Below are 21,813 nucleotides of genomic sequence, written 5' to 3'. Positions count from 1 at the left end.
AGGTTGGGGATGCCTGGCCTAGATCAGTGTTTCCCAACCTTGTGCCTCCAGCTGTTTTTGAACTACAACTCCCATCATCCCTGACTAGCAAGACCAGTGGCAAGGGATGATGGGAATTGTAGTCCAAAAACAGCTGGAGGCACAAGGTTGGGAAACACTGGCCTAGATGACCTTGGAGGTACATCCCAACTCCACAGTTCTGATTCTGTGATTGTTTATCCACAAGCCAGAATGTTGCCAAGTTGCCCTAATATGACAAGACCCTGGTGGCGGCAGGGGCTGAGGGATACCTCCCTCCTAGAATCATATAATTGCAGAGTTGGAAGCTTTTAATGTGTGACATTTTTGTTAAGTTGTAGGTGAACATATCAGACGACACAGCGATTCTTCAAACAGCTCTTGTTTATTCACAGGCCAGAACAGAACTGAACTGAAGGGTTCAGCCACCCTGCTTATATAGAGCTCCACTAGAACGCATCAGTAACCATTTTCTGTAACTATCCAATCACTGAATGTCACTTTCAATCCCTTATTTGCATATGTGGACCTGAGTGAAAACTATCTACAGTATCCCCCTGCTGGCCCAGGGTGAGAACTTCAGTACATAACAATTTTAATGTATTTTTAATCTTTGTTGGAAGCCGCCCAGAGTGGCTGGGGAGACAAATATTAAATTACTACTACTACTACTACTACTACTACTACACCCAAGGGTCATCTAGTCCAACCCCTGCAATGCAGGAATCATGGTTAAAGAATCCCTGACAGATGGCCACCCAGCCTTCTGTAAACTAATGCACACTGTGTGTGTGTGTGTGTGTGTGTGTGTGTGTGTGTGTGTGTGTTGCATGTTATTTATATTTCCTTGCAGCAAACTGCAAAAGATATATAGGTCATCTATTTGAAATCCCTGCTCTGCTTAACTGAGCAAACCAGAACACTTAGCTTAAAGAGCCTTAAACCTCCCTCTGTTTTTGGCCACTCACTTGTGGGAATTATTCTTTGATATATTTCACATAAATTGTACATTACGAAAGAGAATGAGAGAGAAGGCTGTTGATGTGCATAATATTCATGGAAGACCAACAGGAAGACAGTTCCCTGCCCTCAGGAACTTACAGTTTAAAATCTGAGAGACAGGCGGAAGGCAACAAAATGACTCTGAGGGTAAACAGAGAAGAACACAGGCTGATCTTGGTTACACCTAATTCCTATTGATGCCAGCAGGGTAGGATTTTGTGGGCCCCAGACAGCAGAATAAGCAGGAGCCCCCCCCCCCCCAAAAAAAAACAGCTCCAGGAGTGCCTTTCCTTTGGGGAAGGGTCATAGCTCAGTGGTTAGAGCCTCTGCCCCTGGGCTTAATCCCCAGTCTCCAGGTAGGACTGGGAATCTTCCCCACCTGAAACCCTGGGAAGCCTCCTGCCAGTCTGTCTGTAGACGATGTTGAGCTAGATGGACAAATCATCTGAGGCAGCGTAAGACAGATACACCTGTGTTTTCTGCCTTGGCAGAGCGGCTATCTAATCTGTCTTTTTGCAGAAGTCGCCTCATCACTGCATCCTGGCTGCTCCTGTCTTACCTGGGCAGGTGAAGGTGCTTTTTACTAGCTGGTCTGTTGCAAAGGTGAGCAAGGAATGAACTGACAGACAAGACAGTGATTGGCAAAGCCATCGGAGAAAGCGAGAGAGAGGAGATAGACACGAAAAGGCCACAAATATGACAGCAAAACTTCCAGGATGCCAAACCAAAGGCCTAATTACTTTGCTTTCAGGCAGGGAAATGTGTTCACCCTGAGGGCCACATTCCACTCTGGGCCACCTTCCAAGGGCCAGCAGTGGGAGAGGTCAGAGGCCAAAGTGGGCGAGGCAATGCGTTTAAATTTTACACCTGTGCTGCAGCCTACCCACCCACCCACCCACCTCTATTCTCCATCTAGGCAAACGATTCCAACTCTACGATCTGTGTTCAAGAGGCATTATGAGAGTTCAAGGTCACAATTCAGGCCAGGCAAAAGCACCCAAGGAAGGTACAAAGCAGGGACAGTGAGAGGTGCATCCTGGGGAGAGTTTGGAGGGCCAGAGAGAGAGGTTTAAAGGGCCACATCCCTAGCCCCTGGGGCCAGAGGTTCCCACACACACTCTAGTACAAAAGTAGCTGTTTATACCTGGCCTGCAAAAAAAGGGGGCGGGGTGAAAATTCCATTTTGACTGAGAACCAATCATGAAAGATAGCAGTTATCCTTGTAAAAGGTAAAGGGACCCCTGACCATTAGGTTCAGTCGTGGCCGACTCTGGGGTTGCGGCGCTCATCTCGCTTTACTGGCCGAGGGAGCCGGCGTACAGCTTCTGGGTCATGTGGCCAGCAGGACTAAGCCGCTTCTGGTGAACCAGAGCAGCGCACGGAAACGCTCTCCCACCCCCACACTGAACCCTGGGAGTTGTAGTTTAAAACACGGTTTTAACAGTGAGTCCGTAAGTGACTGTGGAGGCCAATTCTGGATCCCCATGTCCTTCCACAGTGGGGACATTGGTTTCTGGGTGGGAGTTGATCACGGTGTGGATTTGCCAAGCGTGCCTTCCTCTTAGCACATTTCTCCCTTGCGTCCTGAGTTTGAGTGTCTTCAAAGCCCAGGACACCTTTGGTAAAGGACCACTTATAAACGCCATCTCCAACTTCTTGAAATATTCCATCTTTTTTTTAAAATAACTTTTATTCAAAATTAAAACAAAACATATTATCCAGAAACATATCATCCTTATTCCCCCCCATTTTTCCTCCCTCCCCTCCCTCCCCCCACAGAACCCACCCACCCCCCGACTTCCCTCAGTTCCAGTCTTTGATTTCCCTAAAAATGCTGTTTTCTGCATGTTACACAGTTGTATAGATCCTCAAACTATTTTGCTGATTATTATCAATAAAAAGTTTGTGAATGTTTATTCAAAACCTGCCAAGGAGTCCAGTTCGCTTTGTTGCGTCTTCAGATACTTTGTAAAGGGTTCCCATTCATCATTAAAGTCACAGTTATCCTTGTCCCGTAGCTTATATGTCAATTTTGCCAGTTCTGCATAATCCATCCATTTTTCTTGCCATGATTCTTTAGTCTTCAGTCTTCCATCCTTGTGCTACCAGAACTCTCGCGGCCATTGTTGCATACATTAAGATGTTTCTCAGCTTTTTTGGCAGGTCTTACCCTACAATCCCCAACAAAAATGCCTCAGGTTTTTAAACAAATGTTAAATGGAACATTTTCTTCAATTCGTTGTATATATCATTTCCCAAATTTTTTAAATTACCTTACAATCCCACCACATATGATAAAATGTCCCCTCCTTTTCCTTACACTTCCAACATATGTTTGAACTAGTTTTGTACATTTTCCCTAACTGCACTGCTGTTGTATACCATCTGTACATCAACAGTGTCTCTGAAATTTTTTACACATCACTTGGGAAGACAGGCGAAGTAATACCAGTGTACAGTGGTGCCTTGCAAGACGAAAATAATCCGTTCCGCGAGTCTCTTCGTCTAGCGGTTTTTTCGTCTTGCGAAGCAACCCTATTAGCGGCTTAGCGCTATTAGCGGTTTAGCGGCTATTAAAGGCTTAGCAGCTTAGCGGCTAAAAGGCTACTAGCGGCTTAGAAAAAGGGGGGGAAAGCGAGAAAAAATCGCAAGACTCGCAAGACGAAAATAATCCGTTCCGCGAGTCTCTTCGTCTAGCGGTTTTTTCGTCTTGCAACCCTATTAGCGGTTTAGCGGCTTAGCGGCTATTAAAGGCTTAGCAGCTTAGCGGCTAAAAGGCTATTAGCGGCTTAGCGGCTTAGAAAGGGGGGGGGAGCGAGAAAAAATCGCAAGACTCGCAAGATGTTTTCGTCTTGCGAAGCAAGCCCATAGGGAAAATCGTCTTGCGAAGCAACTCAAAAACGGAAAACCCTTTCGTCTAGCGGGTTTTTCGTCTTGCGAGGCATTCGTCTTGCAGGGCACCACTGTACTGGAAGAAGCAAAGATCACCAGTGTTGAAGCAATGATTCTTCAGCATCAACTTTGTTGGACGGGTCATGTTGTGCGGATGCCTGATGATGGTCTTCCAAAGCAACTGCTCTATTCCAAACTTAAAAATGGAAAGCGTCATGCTGGTGGTCAACAAAAGAGGTTTAAAGACTCTCTCAAGGCAAATCTAAACACGGACAACTGGGAAACACTGACCTGCAAGTGCTCCAGTTGGAGAACAGCCTTTCCTCAAAGAATTACACCCCTAGTGACTCACACTTATAATTAAAAACCTGACGTGTGAACCCCACCAACCCAGAGAAGATACTGGGCAGAAGAGCAATGGAAGTCCCTCAAGAATTCTCCTCATGGGAAACAGGGAGAATTGGGCCAAGGAAAGGCTTCCCTTAGGCCTGGCCGGCCCGGCCATTAGGCAGCAGGGTGAGGTGACTGCCTCAGGCGGCGGACCCAGAGGGGTCAGGCAGGACTAGTGATGCTAAATTCTCGAGAATACTCACGATTAATGAGACTATTAGAGAATTTTCATTTAAAATAGGAGAATGTTCCTTTTAATGCATTGAAAATGATATAATTTTAAGGCACTGAAAGTGTTATAATTGGCTACTATATATGTTTATTCATGGGTAAACTTGTTCAGATGACAACCAAAAACTGTACAGATACTTTTCTTCAATGGGGCAATGCATTGAATTCACATTCTTTGATTTTTTTTGCACCAAACTTGAAAATTCAATGTGAATGAATTAATCACGTTAATCATTAAGCCTGCCACTAACCGTATATTTACCATCAGCTTTGAATTCTAATTATGTTGTGCATGTATGAAATGAAGCTTTTAAAGTAAAAGGAATATAAAAAAAAACCTCAGGTCCGCTACTTGAGTATGTTCTTTAATAAGCATATCTACATGGTACAGTATTTCCAGTGCAACACTAATAAAACCAATATAAAGTTTAAAACAAATTCTCTTATTTCCAGAAAATAAAACACAAAAAATCAGAAATGCCAGTTACTATCTGTTTAGAAAAGTAAGGCAACACACAACTTATATAAATTATAACTGATAAATTGTCACAAGAAAGACATTTATTTTAAAAATAGGCTTTAAGTAACAGTTTGTGGAGAATATTCCCCAGAGAATTTTCTAGCAGAGAATATTCTCGAGATTATTTTCATTCTCAAGAATATTCTCACATCGCTACATTTAATTTTTTTAAAAAACCTGATTGCTTATCACCCTCCTTTATGTTTTCAGCTGTTTCTATTTCTGCTGTAAGCCGCCTCGTGTCCCTTTCACAATATTAATAAATATATTAATATTATAATAATTAATAATAATAGGCAGTGAACGATTCACAAGGAAATGAAAAGATTGCAACGGTAATGCAGTTTTATTCACGGATGCTTTACCAAATTGCAGAAGTCCGAGGTGATATCCTTGAAGAAATTGTAAAGGTGGCAACGTTTTTTCATGGACGATTCACAAAAAGGCAGATGTCTGTGTAATAGTCACATCAAGCACTTTCCTCTATGAATTTGTGGCGATGGATGAGTAATAGTATTAGGCAGTGCTTTTTCCTAAAAAAAATAAAAATGTTTATGGGTACTCTCGTTTTGTCTCAAGAAAATCACCATTTTATAGTTCAGATCTGGAAAAATGAATACAGTAAATGGACAAAAGTACGAAGATTCACAAAATGTTTAGGGTATGTGTACCCCTATGTCCCCCCCAGAAAAAATGCACAAAGATTCACAAAATATTTAGGGGTATGTGTCACCCCCCCCCCAAATGCACTGGTATTAGGCTGCGATCACATTCCCCGCTTAACATTCCCCACTGAACTGGTTGGGACTTACTTCTGAGTAGACACAGCTAGGGGGGTTGAGGGTTACCACTGTGACTGTTTTACCTGTTTTCAGTTCTGAATCTTAAATGGTTGTAACCTGCCCTGGGACCTGTTAGTGAAGGGCAGCTAATAATACCGTATTTTTCGCCCTATAGGACACACTTTTTCCCCTCCAAAAATGCAGGGGAAATCTGGGTGCGTCCTATGGGGCGAATGCAGGCTTTCGCTGAAGCTTGGAGTGTGCACCGACCCCTCTCGCTCTCCAGGCTTCAGGAAGACATCTGCAGGGCTGTCTAGGCTGTGGATAGCAGCCTGCTTCCCGGAGCGTCGGGCGCCCTGAAAGCAGAGCGCCCGGGGCTTCGGGAACACATCCCACAGCCCACAGGGCTGTCTAGGCTGCGGGTAGCAGCCTGCCGCCCGGCGGGTGGGGCGCCCTGAACCGGGGCACCCCTCACGCCGGACATACATCGGCCAGCCCCACAAGCTCGGGGGACAGCAGGGAGGCGCAGCGCCGCCATTCCGCTGTTCCTCGACCTGGTTCGGTTTCCCTGACCTGCTTTTGGGGGGAAAATAAAGGGGGGGGAATTCCTTTATTTCCCCCCCCCCAAAAAAAAACTAGGTGCGTCCTATGGGACAGAGCATCCTATGGGACGAAAAATACGGTAACAACAATAACAACAACAATAACCCAGTTATTATACATAATAGTACCAGGGCAGACACTTTGTCCAGCCAGCCATCTCTTGCCTCCACTTCTTGGAAAAGACCTGACATTTGGGAATCTGATCTTGTGCGCTGATATCAGGCCAGATCCAGATCCAGCCCTAATAAATGCAGTGACAACAACGACAACAGTTGTGGTTGTTGTTAACCTTAGTGCATGCAGAGTGCCGGGGTCCGGGACACAGCTGTCAACATTTTCCTTTTTTAAGGGAAATCCCCTTATTCCGAATAGGATTCCTGGCAAGAAAAGGGCAACGTTGACAGCTGTGGCTCCGGGATTGCTTCTGTGGGATTTTCCTGTGCTGCAGGATCGGGTTGGACTACTAGACGCCCCTTTGACCCTCTTCCAAATCTACAGGTCGATTAACATAGCTGCCCACTTTCCCCTTGCGAGGAATCCTATCCGGGGCAAGGGAATTTCCCTTGGGAAAAGTGGACAGCTGTGTCTGTTAACACCATAAATAACAGCATTCATGACGATGCAGGAAAGAGACCGGGACGATTGAGGATTAATCATTAACCCGCGAATTAAGAATCCATGGAAGGCTTTGCAAAAAGCTGCGCCCCAGGCTCCCCGGTGCATGGACAGAAAAGCCATTGCATTGATCCTAATGTTGTTATTGAGGATGAGGATGATGATGAAGGGGGGGGTCTCTCCTCCTCTTCCTCCCCCCTCCCACCTGCTGCAGAAGGATCCCTCCTGCAGGAGAGGAGAAGGAGGCAGAGAGGGGAGGGATTAGCTGGGAAGGAGACGGAGGGAGGGCGAAGCTTAAGCCGGGGAGCCTTTCCGTCCGTGCCCCCCCCCCCCCTTGCAGCAGCAGCAGGAGCCTTGAGCTGGAAGGAAAAGAAGGAGGAGGAAGAGGAGGAGGAGGAGGAGGAAGGAGAGGCAAGGAGCCCAGGGAGGGAGGGAGGGAGGAGAGGTGGCCTGCGCCCTGGCTGCTGCTGCTGCGCCCCCATTGCTTTCCCTTTTGCGCCCTGCGCCCTCCTTCCTTCCTTCCTCCCCTTCCTCCTTCCCTGCCGCCCCTCCCTCTTGTTTAGGGCCGGGGGGGGGGGGAGAGGAAAGGCTGGGCAGGGCTGCCTCCTCCCGAGAGGGGTGGGGAAGCGGGGCTGGGAAAGGCTGGGGCTCGGAGGTCTGCCACTAGGCCTCGCCTTCCCGGGGAGAAAAGGGAGGAAAAAGCTGGCCGGAGGAAGCGCAGCCAAAGGGTGGTGCTTTTCGCTGCGTTTTTAAAGCGGTGGTAGCAAGACTACGGCCCTCGGGGGGCAGGAAGGGCTTGCAAAAGGGGGGGGGGTGTTTCTAGGCCATTGCACAGAGAGGGAAGGGGGGGAATTCCCCCTCCAGGGGCAGGAGAAAGAGGAGGCGCTGCTGCAGAGGCAGAGATGGTGGCTGGTGCAAAGAGGGGGCTTCGCTTGCAGCCGCCGCCGCCGCCTCCCCCCTCTGGGCTGATGTGCTTGTCCTTCCTCTTGCCCTGCAAAGATCCAGAGGACTGAGGAGGAGGAGGAAGAGAAGGAAAAAGGAGGAAAAAGAAGGAGGAGAGGAGGAAAGGGGACGCGCCCGCCCGCCTCTTCCATGGAGGGTCCCTTCTTCGCTCATTCATTTCTGGAGCTGCGTCTCAGGAGCTGCAAACCGGGGCTGCTCCCCTTCCGAGGGAAGCTGGGCGAGAGGTAGAGAGGAGGCGAGGAGAAAACAACTTCGGAGGACATTTTCCTTTTCCTTTCTTTTTTGGCAAGGAGGCTTCTTGGCAACAAGGACCCCAAACCTCCCCTTCCCACCCCTTCCCCCCCTCCCCTCCTTTCCAGCACCCCCTCCCCCATGCCACATTCTGGGGTTGTGTCTGCATTGCTTTGCTTTATTTATTCCCCTCTCTGCCTTGCCCTCTCTCTGCACGACAGCTTTGTGTTATGGGATATGTGTGTGTGTATATATATGTATGCATATACATACATAGATATATGTCCCCTGTGTTTTCCCCCAAGAAATAATTAAGAACCCCCCCCTTTTTTTATTTAAATGATCGAACTGGACGTTGGCACTGCACATTTTTTATTTATTCAAGATTCTGAGGAGCGAAGAAACCGAAGCGCAGGGAAGAGAAAAGCAACTGATTTGAGAGGATAAGTTGGTCTCATCTCTCTCTCTCTCTCTCTTTGCTACTTAAAGAGAAAAGGCCGCAGCGTAAAAGCCCGATATTTTATTCCGTCTGTGTTGTGAGTGTGGCTCTCTCTCACTGCAAACAGAGGAACAGCTGGTAAAACTGGATTATAAGGATGTTTTGATCTGTGTTTTGCAGTTAAGACTTTAATATTTGGATGGGAATCTCTGTCTCTTCCAGTTGGCTCTTCCGATCCCGTTCATAACCTTGAAAAAAAGTTTTTTGGGGGGGAGATAGAGTGGGAGAGTTAATTTGAAAAGGAGAGTCGTCCAGAAGAAGAAGAAGAGGAGGAAAAAGAATAAGAAGAAGAACCAGGTCCTGCAAGAGGGACGATGCCCGGAGAATATAAACCCAGGGAGGTGATGGACTGGCAGAAGCCAGCCTCTTGACTGCAGGAGGAGAAATCACTTTTCCCTTCTTGCCTCTCTCTTCCTGGGGAGGGGGAAGGAAGACTTGCAGCAGAAATCATTTTCGCCAGGAAGAAAACGACGCCCCCCACCTCCCGCACCCAGGTAGCCAAAGACCCAGGGTGAGCCCCCTGGTGTGCTGGATTTGACCGCAAGCCATGAACATGAGGCCACCTCAGACTGCACTGGACAGGTAGGTGGTGGTGGTTGGGGTTTTTTTTGGGGGGGGGGGTTAGTGGTGGTGCTGGGTTTGCTCAACGTCGCCTTTCCTTGTGTTTGAGGTTCGGTGGCCGCTGGTCGATTTATGAATGGGTGAGCGTAAGCCCGTGCGGGGGAAGGAAGGATGGCCGGAGCCCAGATGGCTGGTGGGTTGGCCTTCGCTCAAGACGCTGGTAATGGTCATGCGACTTGGCCCTGCCGAGGGGGGAATGCCCTGTCTGGCTTTCTCTTTCTCTGCCTCTATTGCGGATTCTTTTGGGTTGATCCTTCAGGGCCTTGAAGCAGCTGAACTTTATTCGAGTTGTCCCCCGCCACCCGACATTGCATTCCTGTTTCCTCTGTTTGTTTGGTCCATGGAGGCTATGGTGGTTTTCAAACTTGGTGCCAGGGAATTCTGGGAGGTGTCTAGAGATGGGCAGATCAAGAAGAGCCTGTCTTCTGCGACCTATCTTCTCGCTATTCCAAGGGGGGCGGTGTCCCTCCAGACTGCAACTCCCATCAGCCCCGGCCGGCATGGCCAATGGTCAGGGGGGGATGAGAGTTGTAGTTCCAATATCTTGAGGGCACGCCCTGCTGCATAATGTGGGTGCCATAGCTGAGCAGAGAGTGTTCTGGGGTGCCCTGTTGAGTCACTTGGGGTTATGTTGAGATCCACATGGGATGTGGGTGGCGCTGTGGGTTAAACCACAGAGCCTAGGGCTTGCTGATCAGAAGGTCGGCGGTTCGAATCCCCGCGATGGATTGAGCTCCCGTTGCTCCTGCCAACCTAGCAGTTCGAAAGCACGTCAAGTGCATGTAGATAAATAGGTACCACTCTGGCAGGAAGGTAAACAGCGTTTCCGTGCGCTGCTCTGGTTCGCCAGAAGCGGCTTCGTCCTGCTGGCCACATGACCCAGAAGCTGTACGCCGGCTCCCTCGGCCAGTAAAGCGAGATGAGCGCCGCAACCCCAGAGTCGGCCACGACTGGACCTAATGGTCAGGGGGTCCCTTGACCTTTACCTGTGTGGAGATCCAGGTGGCCAGGGCTCTGCATGGACTAAGTACCCCCCAGAATCCTTAACAATACACAAGGATTCCCTGGCAGGTTGGTCAGTGGTGTGGGAACTATCCAGCCTGGAGGTAGAGAGTCCGGAACGTCCAAACATCCCACATAGGGCCCACTTTGTGATAAACCTCATTGACGAAGCAGCGCCCTGGTGTGATCCCATGTATGCGCCAGAGGAATTGCAACAGCCTGGCTGTCGCCACCCTAAATATCACCGTGTGGCCGGTGGTGTGAACCCATGAACCCCGACCAAGCAACGTCTGATTCCATCAGCAGTAGCCGGAATTAATGGGCCTGGGTTTACAAAACGGGGGCAATTGACAGAAGACGGGTCCATCAGTTGCTCCTAAATGTGATGGCTATGTTGAAACGTCCACATCCAGGGTCAGTCTACTTCTGAAGCCCGTCTGGTGTTTTCCCTCACGCCCTCCTTGCTGGCTTCCTGGAGACACCTGTGAGAAGCAGGATGCTGGACTAGACAGCACTGGCCTGATGCAGCTGCGCAAAGCTCCTCTGTCGCCTGTGGCAAGTTAACTGCCTGGCCTCATTTAAGATGTTGGTACAAATGCAGTTGGAGCTGGGACCCACATACTTCCTGGGACGCCTCCCCCAATACCTTCCTGTCGTTGCTTTTCGATCTATAGTGGAGGTCCTGCCCGTGAGTGAGGCCAGTGATGTGGGGCAGGGCTTTCTCTGTGGAGGCCCCCCACTTGTGACACCCGCTTCCGGGTGATGTTCAGTTGTATCCCTTTCCCATTTTGTCAACATTCAGGATATTAAAGCATATTTATTCCAACAGGCTTTGAGCAGCTAGTGATAAATATTTTTGACAAACTGATTTGTCATAATGTTAGCTGTTGTTTTGTGATAGTTGCGTTGTGTTTCAAGGTGGTTCTTGGATTCCCTGGATCTTGGCAGGAGGAAGATCGGGATACGAGGACAATGGGTATATAAATCCCGCCCCCATGACCGAAAGAGCCCCCACAAATGAATAACTGAAGGGGAAAGGAAGGCTTGTGTCCTGCTCGTGGTTATAATAATAAGATAATAATAATTTATTATTTATACCCTGCTCATCTGACTGGGTTTCCCCAGCCACTCTGGGCGGCTTCCAACTGAATATTAAAATACAATAAAATACTATTAAACATTAAAAGCTTCCCTAAACAGGGCTGCCTTCAGATGTCTTCTAAAAGTCTGGTAGTTGTTCTCTTTGACATCTGGTGGGAGAGCGTTCCACAGGGCGGGCGCCACCACCGAGAAGGCCCTCTGCCTGGTTCCCTGTAGCTTTGCTTCTCGCAGGGAGGGAACTGCCAGAAGGCCCTCGGAGCTGGACCTCCGTGTCCGGGCAGAACGATGGGGATGGAGACGCTCCTTCAGGTATACTGGACCGAGGTCACTGTGAGGAGAGGAGGCTGGACTGGATGGGTCCACTTTGGCCTGATCCAGCAGGCTCTTCTTATGTTCTTGTAACTGTAATTCTGAAGCATAAAGTGCCTCTGATGGTCACTGGTGGTGACGTTACCAGCACATTTCTTTGTAGACGTCTGTTTGCCTTTGGCGGGGTGGAGACCTTAATCAGACCGGCAGCCCTAATGGGCCGTGTTTGATGGGCCTCCCAGGCTGCCTGCTTCTTCACTGATGGTCACCGTGACATCTGATGGGTCTTCAGGCCTGCTTTCTCCTGTGGATCCAGCCGCACCTCATGTCAGGTGTGGGAGAGGTGGACACTGGGAGGAGCTGGGCCAAACTTGACCTGTGGGCCGGAGGTTCCCCACGCCTGGCCTCTGACGCTGTAATGCCTTGGGGGTGGGAAGGCACGAAGGCTTTTTTCTAAGTAGGGCGAGGGGGTTTTGGGGGGGTTTGCCTTCTACTTTCCCCTCTCCTTCCACACCCACCTGATGTTGGTCTGTGTTGGCAAACGGGAGGCGGAAGTGTTTGCAGATCCATATCTTCTATTTCAAATATTCTGCACCCTGCTTTTCCATGGTTTGTTTTTTTTTACAGCGGTGAGTCACGTTAAAAGACGTGGTTAAGTCACATCAGCACTGCAAAGTCAGCAGCAAAAGGGATGCTGCAAGAAATCATAGAATTCCAGAGTTGGAAGGGACCCCAAGAATCAACTTGTCCAAATGTCTGCTGTGCAGGAATCGCAGCTCAAGCATCCCTGACAGATATTATTTATTTATTTATACATACATACATACATACATACATACCCCGCCCATCTGGCTGGGTTTCTCCAGCCACTCTTGGCTGCTTCCAACCAAATATTAAAATACAGTAATACATCAAACATTAAAAGCTTCCCTAAAGAGGGTTGCCTTCAGATGTCTTCTAAAAGTCTGGTAGTTGTTCTTCTCTTTGACATCTGGTGGGAGGGCGTTCCACAGGGCAGGTGCCACCACCAAGAAGGACCTCTGCCTGGTTCCCTGTAACTTGGTTTATCGCAGGGAGGGAACCGCCAGAAGGCCCTCAGAGCTGGACCTCAGCGTCCGGGCTGGACGATGGGGTTGGAGACGCTCCTTCAGGTATACTGGACCGAGGACGTTTAGGGCTTTCAAGGTCAGCACCAACACTTTGAATTGTGCTCAGAAACGTACTGGGAGCCAGTGTTTCAGGACTGGTGTTATGTGGTCTCGGCGGCCACTCCCAGTCCCCAGTCTAGCTGCCGCATTCTGGATTAGTTGCAGTTTCTGGGTCACCTTCCAAGGTAGCTCCACGTAGAGCGCATTGCAGGAGTCCACATGGGAGATAACCAGAGCATGCACCACTCTGGCAAGACAGTCCGCGGGCAGGGAGGGTCTCATCCTGCGTACCAGATGGAGCTGGTAAACACCCAATGTCTGCTTCAAAACTTAAAAGGAAGGAGAGTTCATTCTTCCTAGGTCATCCTTTCCACTGTCAAACTGCTCTTACTGTCAGAAAGTTCTTCTTATTGTCTTTCTTGTAACTTGAATATATTGCTTTGAGTCCTCATCTCTGGAGCAGTAGAAAGCAAGTTTACCCCATCTTCCACGTCACAACCCTTCAGATATTTGAAGATGGCTGTCAGGTCCTCTCTCAGTCTTCTAAGGCTAAGCATACCCAACTCCAGCTGTTCCTCATAAGGCTTGGTTTCCAAACCCTTGATCATCTTGATCGCCCCCCTCTGCACACACTCCAGCTTCTCAATACAGTGGTGCCTCGCAAGACGAAATTAATTCATTCTGCGAGTTTTTTCGTCTTGTGAATTTTTCGTCTTGCGAAGCACGGTTTCCCATAGGAATGCATTGAAAACAAACTTGCAAGACGTTTCCGTCTTGCGAAGCAAGCCCATAGGGAAATTCGTCTTGCGAAGCAACTCAGAAAACCAAAAACCCTTTCGTCTTGCGAGTTTTTCATCTTGCGAGGCATTCGTCTTGCGAGGTACCACTGTATCGTTAAACGGGGGCCCCCCAGAACTGGACGCAGGACTCCAGGTGGAGTCTGACCAAGGCAGGATAGAGTGGTACTGTGCATGGACGTAGCCAGGCCATTTGTTGGGGGGAGGGAGCAGAACTGAGCTATCTGTGACACAACTGGTTAGTTAAGTATTTTTGCTTATTTTCTTGATGGGGGGCAGCTGCCCCTCCCTTCCCCCCCATGTCTACGCCCATGGTACTATGACTTCCCTTGAAACCAGAAAGCAGTTTCCTGTGCCAGGTACCCTCTGAGATATCCACCTTGCCTTAAACCCGCTCACGATGGGTCTGTTTGAGGAAGGAGTTCCATGCAGCTGTATAATAGATTTTTTAAAAATTTTGTTTTATTTTGAAAAAGGATTTGTATGTTGATTTTTCACACAACGTAACAAATCAGTGCGCAACGTAATTTAACAATATTGTAAAACTTGCAGTAAAACATTCGTACCTAATTGCAGATTATACGTAACAACTTCTAATAATAATAATAAATAATAAATTTTTATTTATACCCCGGCCAGAACTGGGCTCAGGGCAGCTTAACACAAATAAAATTACATTAAAACATAATGAGGGGTTGTGGGAACAAAAATCAACAACAATAGTTAAGTAAAATACAGGTTAAAATACAATTTAAAATGCAGCCTCATTTTAGTAGTAGCCCATAAATCAAAACCATAAGGGGAGGGAAACATAAGGGTCCGACCGGTCCCATAACCAGGGTGAAAGCCGGACCGAAATGGATCCAGAGCTGTTGTTTCATCCAGAAACCTACCAAGCTGTTTGGCAGCTGCTCTCTCAATCACCTTACCCAGGTACGGAACATTCAAAACCAGGCGGTAATTGGATAGATCTAAAGGATCTAGAGATGTTTTCTTTAAGAGCGGACACACTGCTGCTTCCTTCAACTCCCCTGGGAAAGTCCCCGTGCCAAGGGACAGGTTGATGATCTCACCCAGGGGGGTCCGCACCTCGTCTGGCCACGCTCTAATCAGCCAGGACGGGCACAGGTCAAGGGGGCAAGTGGTGGGCCTTCCAGCTCAGAGGAATCTGTCTATATCGGCAGGGAGTATCCGATCGAAGTGGTCCAATTCTGGACCCGAGGACAGTATGCACAAATCCTCATCCCATTGGAAATGATGAGATCAGCAGACTTCCTTCTCCATGGTCTGAGGACAAGTGGTCCATGTCTTTTCTCACATGAAATGGGGAGGCAGACTCCGTCTTTGGCTGAAGGAGAGGGCTAGGTTGGTCTCCCCTTTGCTGTTTTCCTGGGAGACAGTGGGTGCAGTCTCCCATGGGCCGCTAGTCCTTGACCAAGGGCAGAAGGACGCATCCTGCGCTTCCCTTCTGCTTTGGTAGCTGATCTGAGGATTAACATGTCTGTGAAGAGCGATGATAATCCCAATTATGTATTCTCCAGTAGTATTTATCCTCCAGGGGAAAGGGTCATAACTCAGTGGTAGGTAGAGCGTCTGCTTTGCTTGCAGAAGGTCTCAGCTTCAGCCCCTAATGGCATCTTCAGGGAGGGCGGTGTAAAACTCCTGCCTGAAACCTTGGAGAGCCAAGGCCAGTCAGTGTGGACAATGCTGAGCTAGAGGGACTTGGAAAAAGCAGCTTCCTGGCGCTGTGGTCTAAACCACTGAGCCTAGAACTTGCCGATCAGAAGGTCGGCGGTTCGAATCCCCGCGATGTGGTGAGCTCCTGTTGCTCGGTCCCTGCTCCTGCCAACCTAGCAGTTTGAAAGCACCTCAAAGTGCCAAGTAGATAAATAGGGACCGCTCCGGCGGGAAGGTAAACGGCGTTTCCGTGCGCTGCTCTGGTTCGCCAGGCTTAGTCCTGCTGGCCACATGACCCGGAAGCTGTATGCCGGCTCCCTCGGCCAGTAAAGCGAGATGAGCGCCGCAACCCCAGAGTCGGCCACGACTGGACCTTACGGTCAGGGGTGCCTTTACCTTTATGTTCATAAGAACATAAGAAGAGTCTACTTCATCAGGCTAAATAGGGCCTATCTCATCCAGCATCCTGTGGCCAATAAGATGCCTGTGGGAATCTTTCAAGCAGGATGCGAGCGCAAGAGCTCTCTGCATTTGGTTTCCAGCAACTGGAAGCATCCTATGGGTGTGCGGGTTTTTTTTGGGGGGGGGGGAGGGAGTGGAGGAACCACCTACTTAATTATTATATGTGGCCCTCCTTAACCCTGGCCAAATTCCTCGCTCTGTCTTTGAGACTGGGAACACCAGATACCGCTTGCTCTCATCAGCCCAGTCTTAGGCCTTAGAAGGAGATGGTTCCGTTAATAATAATAATAATAATAATAATAATAATAATAATAATAATGATTTTTATTTATACCCCACCCTCCCCAGCCAAGGCCGGGCTCAGAGCGGCTTACAACTCTAACTTTAGAGTTAGCAGTGTTAGAAACCCAGATATAGAAGCTAATCACCCAACAGCACCTTAAACCTCAGTTACGGTCGCCATAGCAGAATGCCTAGGTGGCAATTTTTTTACAATGAAATAATAATAGTAATAATATTTCATGAGAGGGGACTTGGATCCTAAACTCCCAGGTCCTGGTCCTGCACTCGTAACTACCACACCACACTGGCTTCCTACAAGACTTCTGCTACGGGCAGCTATATAAAGTAAGTAGGTAAATAAATAAATATGGGGAAAGCAAAATGTACTTGACTTTGTTATATTCTGGATTGTTTCATGTTTTAATGAGTTGTAAACCACTTTTGAGATTTTCTTCTTTATAGAGGGGTATAGAAATGAAATCATTTGTTCATTTTCATTTAGAGCATTTAATAAACCACTTGTTGGGGAAAATATATATCAGTAACGAATCATCGGTGACTGCAGATCTTAGAACAGAGGTGGAGTCATCCATCCCCTGCCAGACTCGTGACTCCTCCTGCCAGCAGTCCTGCTGCAGCATTTTGTACTATTCCGTTGTAATAATAACATACCCTGGCCTTTAACCCACCCTATTCTTCTGATATTTTAAGCATTTTCACTGATTTTAATCTAAAGGAGGTTGCGGGTGCAATCTCAGAGCCTCCGTCTATAATCTTTGAGAATTCTTGGAGAACAGGTGAGGTTCCTGCAGACTGGAGGTGGGCAAATATTGTTCCCATCTTCAAAAGGGAGGGGGGAGAACACCCAGGTAACTACCAACTATTGAGCTAGACATCAATCCCAGGAAAGGTCCTAAAACAGATAATTCAACAGTTGCCGTCTATGAGCACTTAGAAAAGGATGCTGTGATTACTAAGACCCAGAATGGGTTTCTCATCAACAAGTCATGCCAGACGAATCTCATTCCTTTATTTGATAGAGTTACAAGCTTGGTGGATAAGGGGAATGCTGTGGACGTAGTGTATCTTGATTTCAGTAAGGTTAGAGTTCTCCATAATATTCTTGCAGAGAAGCTAGTAAAATGTGGGCTGGAGGAGGTAACTGTTAGGTGGATTTGTAGCTGGTTGACTGACCAAACCCAAAGAGTGCTCATTAATGCCTCATCATCATCCTGGAAAAAAGGTTCTGCAGGGTTCTGTCCTGGGCCCATTGTTGTTCAGCGTCTTTATAAATGATTTGGATGAAGGAATTGAGGGGATGCTCATCAAATTTGCAGATGACACAAAACTAGGAGGGGTAGCTAATGCCACATAAGACAGAATTAGGATTCAAATTGACCTTAACAGATAGAAGAACTGGGCCCAAACTAACAAAATGGATTTCAGTAGGGACAAATGTAAGAGTCTACACTTCGTCTGAAATAACCAGCTGCACAAATACAGTGGTACCTCGGGTTACATACGCTTCAGGTTACACACTCTGCTAACCCAGAAATAGTGCTTCAGGTTAAGAACTTTGCTTCAGGATAAGAACAGAAATCGGGCTCCAGCGGCATGGCGGCAGCAGGAGGCCCCATTAGTTATAGTGGTGCTTCAGGTTAAGAACAGTTTCAGGTTAAGAATGGACCTCCGGAATGAATTAAGTACTTAGCCCGAGGTACCACTGTATAAGATGGGGACACCTGGCTTACATGTGAAAAGGATCTAGGAGTCCTTGTAGACCACAAGCTGAACATGAGTCAACAACAAAGAAAAGCTAATGCAATTCCAGGCTGCATCAGCAGAAGTATAGTGTCCAGCTCAAGGGGAGGAATAGTGCCACCCTATTCTGCCTTGGTCAGACCACACCTGGAGTTCCATGTCCACTTCTGTGCGCCGCAATTTAAGAAGGATATTAACAGGCTGGAATGTATGCAGAGGAGGGGGACCAAGATGATCAAGGATCTGGAAACCAAGCCTCATGAGGAATGGTTGAAGGAGTTGGGTATGCTTAGCCTGAGAGGAGATATGGTAGCCACACCTTCAAATATCTAAAGGGCTGTGGCATGGAAGATGGAGCAAGCTTGTTTTCTCCTGCTCTGGAGGGTAGGACCCGAACCGATGGAGAAAGGAGATTCTGACTAAACATCAGGAAGAACTTCTGACAGTAAGAGCTGCTTGGCAGTGGAATGGTCTCCCTTGGAAGGTGGTGGGCTCGCCTTTCTTGGACGTTTTTAAGCATAGGTTGGATGGCCGTCTGTCATGGGTGCTTTAGTTGAGATTTCTGCATTGCAGGGGGTTGGATTAGATAACTCGGGGTCCCTTCCGACTCTATAATTCTGTGATTTTTATGTAGTTGTAGCTTGTGCTGGGACCTCATGGGAAAGGCCATGTAAGACATCAACAAACAGCAGCAATGAATGATAACAATTGAAAATACTATATGAACCAGTATCCACATGATAGCGAGTAGGCATCTATCTAGATACCATATATCTGCATTATATTCCTGCCCCCATGTCTTGTAAGAATGCAATCCAAAATAGATCGCCTCAAGAGTGAGCCCCGTTACGTTCAGTGGCACTCATTCCCAGTTTAGCGGGTATAGAATTGTGACCTGAGCGTTGTGTAGATTTGCATAACCTGATGTGCATCTTACCAGCTTAAGAGGTGAAAGCAAAGTCTCAGGTCTCCGCAAACCACACTTGTAAGGTTGCACGGATAGGGTTTGTGCTGAGGCGTGGCGATTACAGATGTTTCTTTTCTTCGGGGAGCAAGGAGAACATCTTTAGCCCTCCAGATGTTGCTGGACTGAAAGTTGCACTTGCTCCCAGCAGCCAGCATGGCTTGCAAGATCAGGTTGAAATTGACATGGCTGGAGTTGCAGTCATTTGATCCCGGGGGCAGGTAGCCCTCATGGAATCCTCCAGATGTTGCGGGACTCCAAATCCCATCAGTCCCAGACAGCTGGAGCAGGGGGTCAGGGAGGAGGAGGGTGGGAGTTGGGAGTCCAGCAACAACAACTGGAGGTCACCAGATTTGGGAAGGCTTGATGCCTTAAAAAAACAACAGGATAATTTAGCATCATAACATTTAGCATCATAACATCATAACATTGGGTCAGGAGTTTGTCCTGGCCCTGATAATGAGTGGCTAGAATTAGCTAATTATTGTCTAATGTGCAAAGTGGCACCTTTATAGTCATCCGTAGGAGAGCAGCCCCTGGGATCAGTTCTGCACTCTTTGTAAAACAAGAAAGTGTGTCCCCGTGTGGAAGGAGAAATAAACAGCTGTGTCTCTTGTCTGTTTAAAAGTTGCGGTAACTTGGCGCGGGGTTTAGAGAGGCTCTCTGACTGTGGGGGTGGCGGAACCCCCTCCAAATGTGTGGCCGATGGGTGCTTAATCTGCCAGTAGGAAGATGATGGAGGAGGAAGAGGGATTCCCCCCTCCTTCCTCCAGTCTCTCTCAGATGATGGACAGCAAGCGATTGGGCTGAGGCTCTCTCTGTCCTTGCAGGAGTTAAACCTGCCCAGGAAGCAGCAGCCTCCGCCACAGCGGAACCAGCCCACGTCCATCCCGCACAGGAAATCAGATTAACTGTCTGGACAAGGGCAGCGGTGCTGAAGGGGGCGGCTTTATCTCTCTGAATGTCAAGCCGAGTTGGACAGAAGCTTCTTGGCTGCTATGGCTGCTTCTCTTTCTCAGTTCCTGTCCGGGGGAAAGATTCCTCTTTCTATCCATTGCCCCATGCACACATGGAGGAACCGTCTCTGTCGCCTGGGCAATAATACTCTAATAGGGATCCGTTTTGCAGCCCCAGGGCCATGTTCCTTTGGTGGCGGGGGGGGGGGGCACACGGGGCCGTGGTGGGTGGAGACAGAGGCAAAGTGCGTGGGACCACCGATTCCATACCTCTTTGTGTACTGTAGGCTATTTCCTTCACGCCCCCCTCTCTGCCCTCCACCTAAACAAGCGAGAGTTCAGTGACGTTCTCCGACCAGGATATCTGTTTTCCTCACTGTCTTGTATTTATTTCCAGTAGTGGACCCATAGCACCACACAAACACCTTCCCCACTCTGCAACTCCCACACAGCCTTTGACATTTGCCAGGCGCATTTTGCGGGTGGCGCTGTGGTCTAAACCACTGAGCCTCTTGGGCTTGCCGATCAAAAGGTCGGCGGTGTGAATCCCCACGACGGGGTGAGCTCCCGTTGCTTGGTCCCTGCTCCTGCCAACCTAGCAGTTCATAAGCAAGTACAAGTAGATAAATAGGTACCGCTCCAGCGGGAAGATAAACGGCGTTTCCGTGCGCTGCTCTGGTTTTGCCAGAAGCGGCTTAGTCATGCTGGCCACATGAACCAGAAGCTGTCTGCAGACAAACGCCGGCTCCCTCGGCCTGAAAGCGAGATGAGCGCCACATCCCCATAGTCGTCCTCGACTGGACTTAATGGTCAGGGGTCCTTTTCCTTTATCGGCCACTTGCAACCAAGTGAAGATGCCTGGGTGCCAGGATGCCACCTGACGCCTCCACTGTCTGGAAGTGCATGCCTTGGACCTGGAATGTTTTCACACACTAGCAACACATCCTGTAGGATTCTATTTGTGATATATTCTATCTGCTCCATCAAAATGAATTTCAGGGACCAGAAAGTCCTATAGAAAAATACGACTTCCGAGCCGTCTGACCCCAATGTGGCAGCTGGGCGTTCTGTTTCGGCAACTGCAACCCGGGTTTAAGGAGCCGTTTGGCGCCTGGTGCCTTATATATGTGAATTTCTAACACTGCTGCCACAGGCTTTCTTTCAAAGAAGACTAGGCAAATTCACGGAGGAGACGACTGTAGATGGCTCCTAGCCACAGTGTCTATCCTCTCTGCAGTGCTTCTGGAGACCAGTTGCTGGAACCCCCAGGAGTTTTCTCTTGCGTTCAGGTCCTGGGCTTTGCAAAAGGGGCTCATGGTTTCCCACTGTGAGACGAGGATGCTGGACTAGATAGATGCGCCACTGGCCTGATCCAGCAGCCAGGCTCTTCTTATGCTACTATGTTCTTATGCTTGGCTGCATGTCGTCGCAGCTGTGAAATGCATCCTGGAGCACACAGTTAAAACTTGGCATTTGCTTCCGTGAATTGTGTTGATGGCCAGCAACTTAAAACAGCATTAAAGGGGCTCTGGATATTCCCAGAGCCTTTGCAGGCCACTGAGCTAGACAGACCCAGAACTGTATCTCCGGAAAAGGCAGTTCCCTCTCTTCCCGCTTTCTTGAACCCAGCTTCCACCTGCCTGGGGATTCATGCACAGGAATGGTTGGTTTTGTTGTCAGAAAGTATGGCAGAAATGTGGAGAGCGCTGCTGTTGCGCTTGCGTCATGCTCACTCCCGTTGGGGCATCTGGTCGGCCACTGTGAGGACAGGAGGCTCGACTAGACGGGCTCTTGGACTGACCCAACAGCAGCCAGGCTCTTCTGACATTCTTCGTCTCTCTGGTAGTCTCCGAACTCTTCTCAGCCCTAAAGCAGCCAGTTTTAGCTAATTTTGTTTACAAGATTAGACTATTAGGAGCTCAGAGGTAGGTGTGTGTGTCTGTGTGTTTAAAACCCTATTAATAGCCTTGTGAGACCCTCCTCTTGG

At 48.5% G+C, this 21,813-nt stretch overlaps 1 protein-coding gene across 2 annotated transcripts in view; it reads left to right on the top strand.

The window, feature by feature from the left end:
- The first annotated feature begins 7,477 nt into the window (after positions 1-7,477).
- The window catches only part of ARHGEF11 (Rho guanine nucleotide exchange factor 11), a 63,214-nt gene continuing 48,878 nt past the window's right edge, over positions 7,478-21,813 (top strand). The window contains exons 1-2 of one of the 2 annotated variants that reach the window (XM_077920711.1): positions 7,478-9,328; positions 9,417-9,500. In XM_077920711.1, coding sequence (XP_077776837.1) covers positions 9,294-9,328; positions 9,417-9,500 — 119 coding nt within the window. In that variant the 5' untranslated portion in view covers positions 7,478-9,293. The remainder of the gene's footprint in view (positions 9,329-9,416; positions 9,501-21,813) is intronic. The other variant, XM_028709051.2, reaches the window with a different exon arrangement.

This window comes from Podarcis muralis, chromosome 16 (genome assembly GCF_964188315.1).
Source record: "Podarcis muralis chromosome 16, rPodMur119.hap1.1, whole genome shotgun sequence".
Lineage (NCBI taxonomy): Eukaryota > Metazoa > Chordata > Lepidosauria > Squamata > Lacertidae > Podarcis > Podarcis muralis.
The sequence above is the reverse complement of the archived record's forward strand: the minus strand, read 5'-3'. Positions and strand labels throughout refer to the sequence as shown.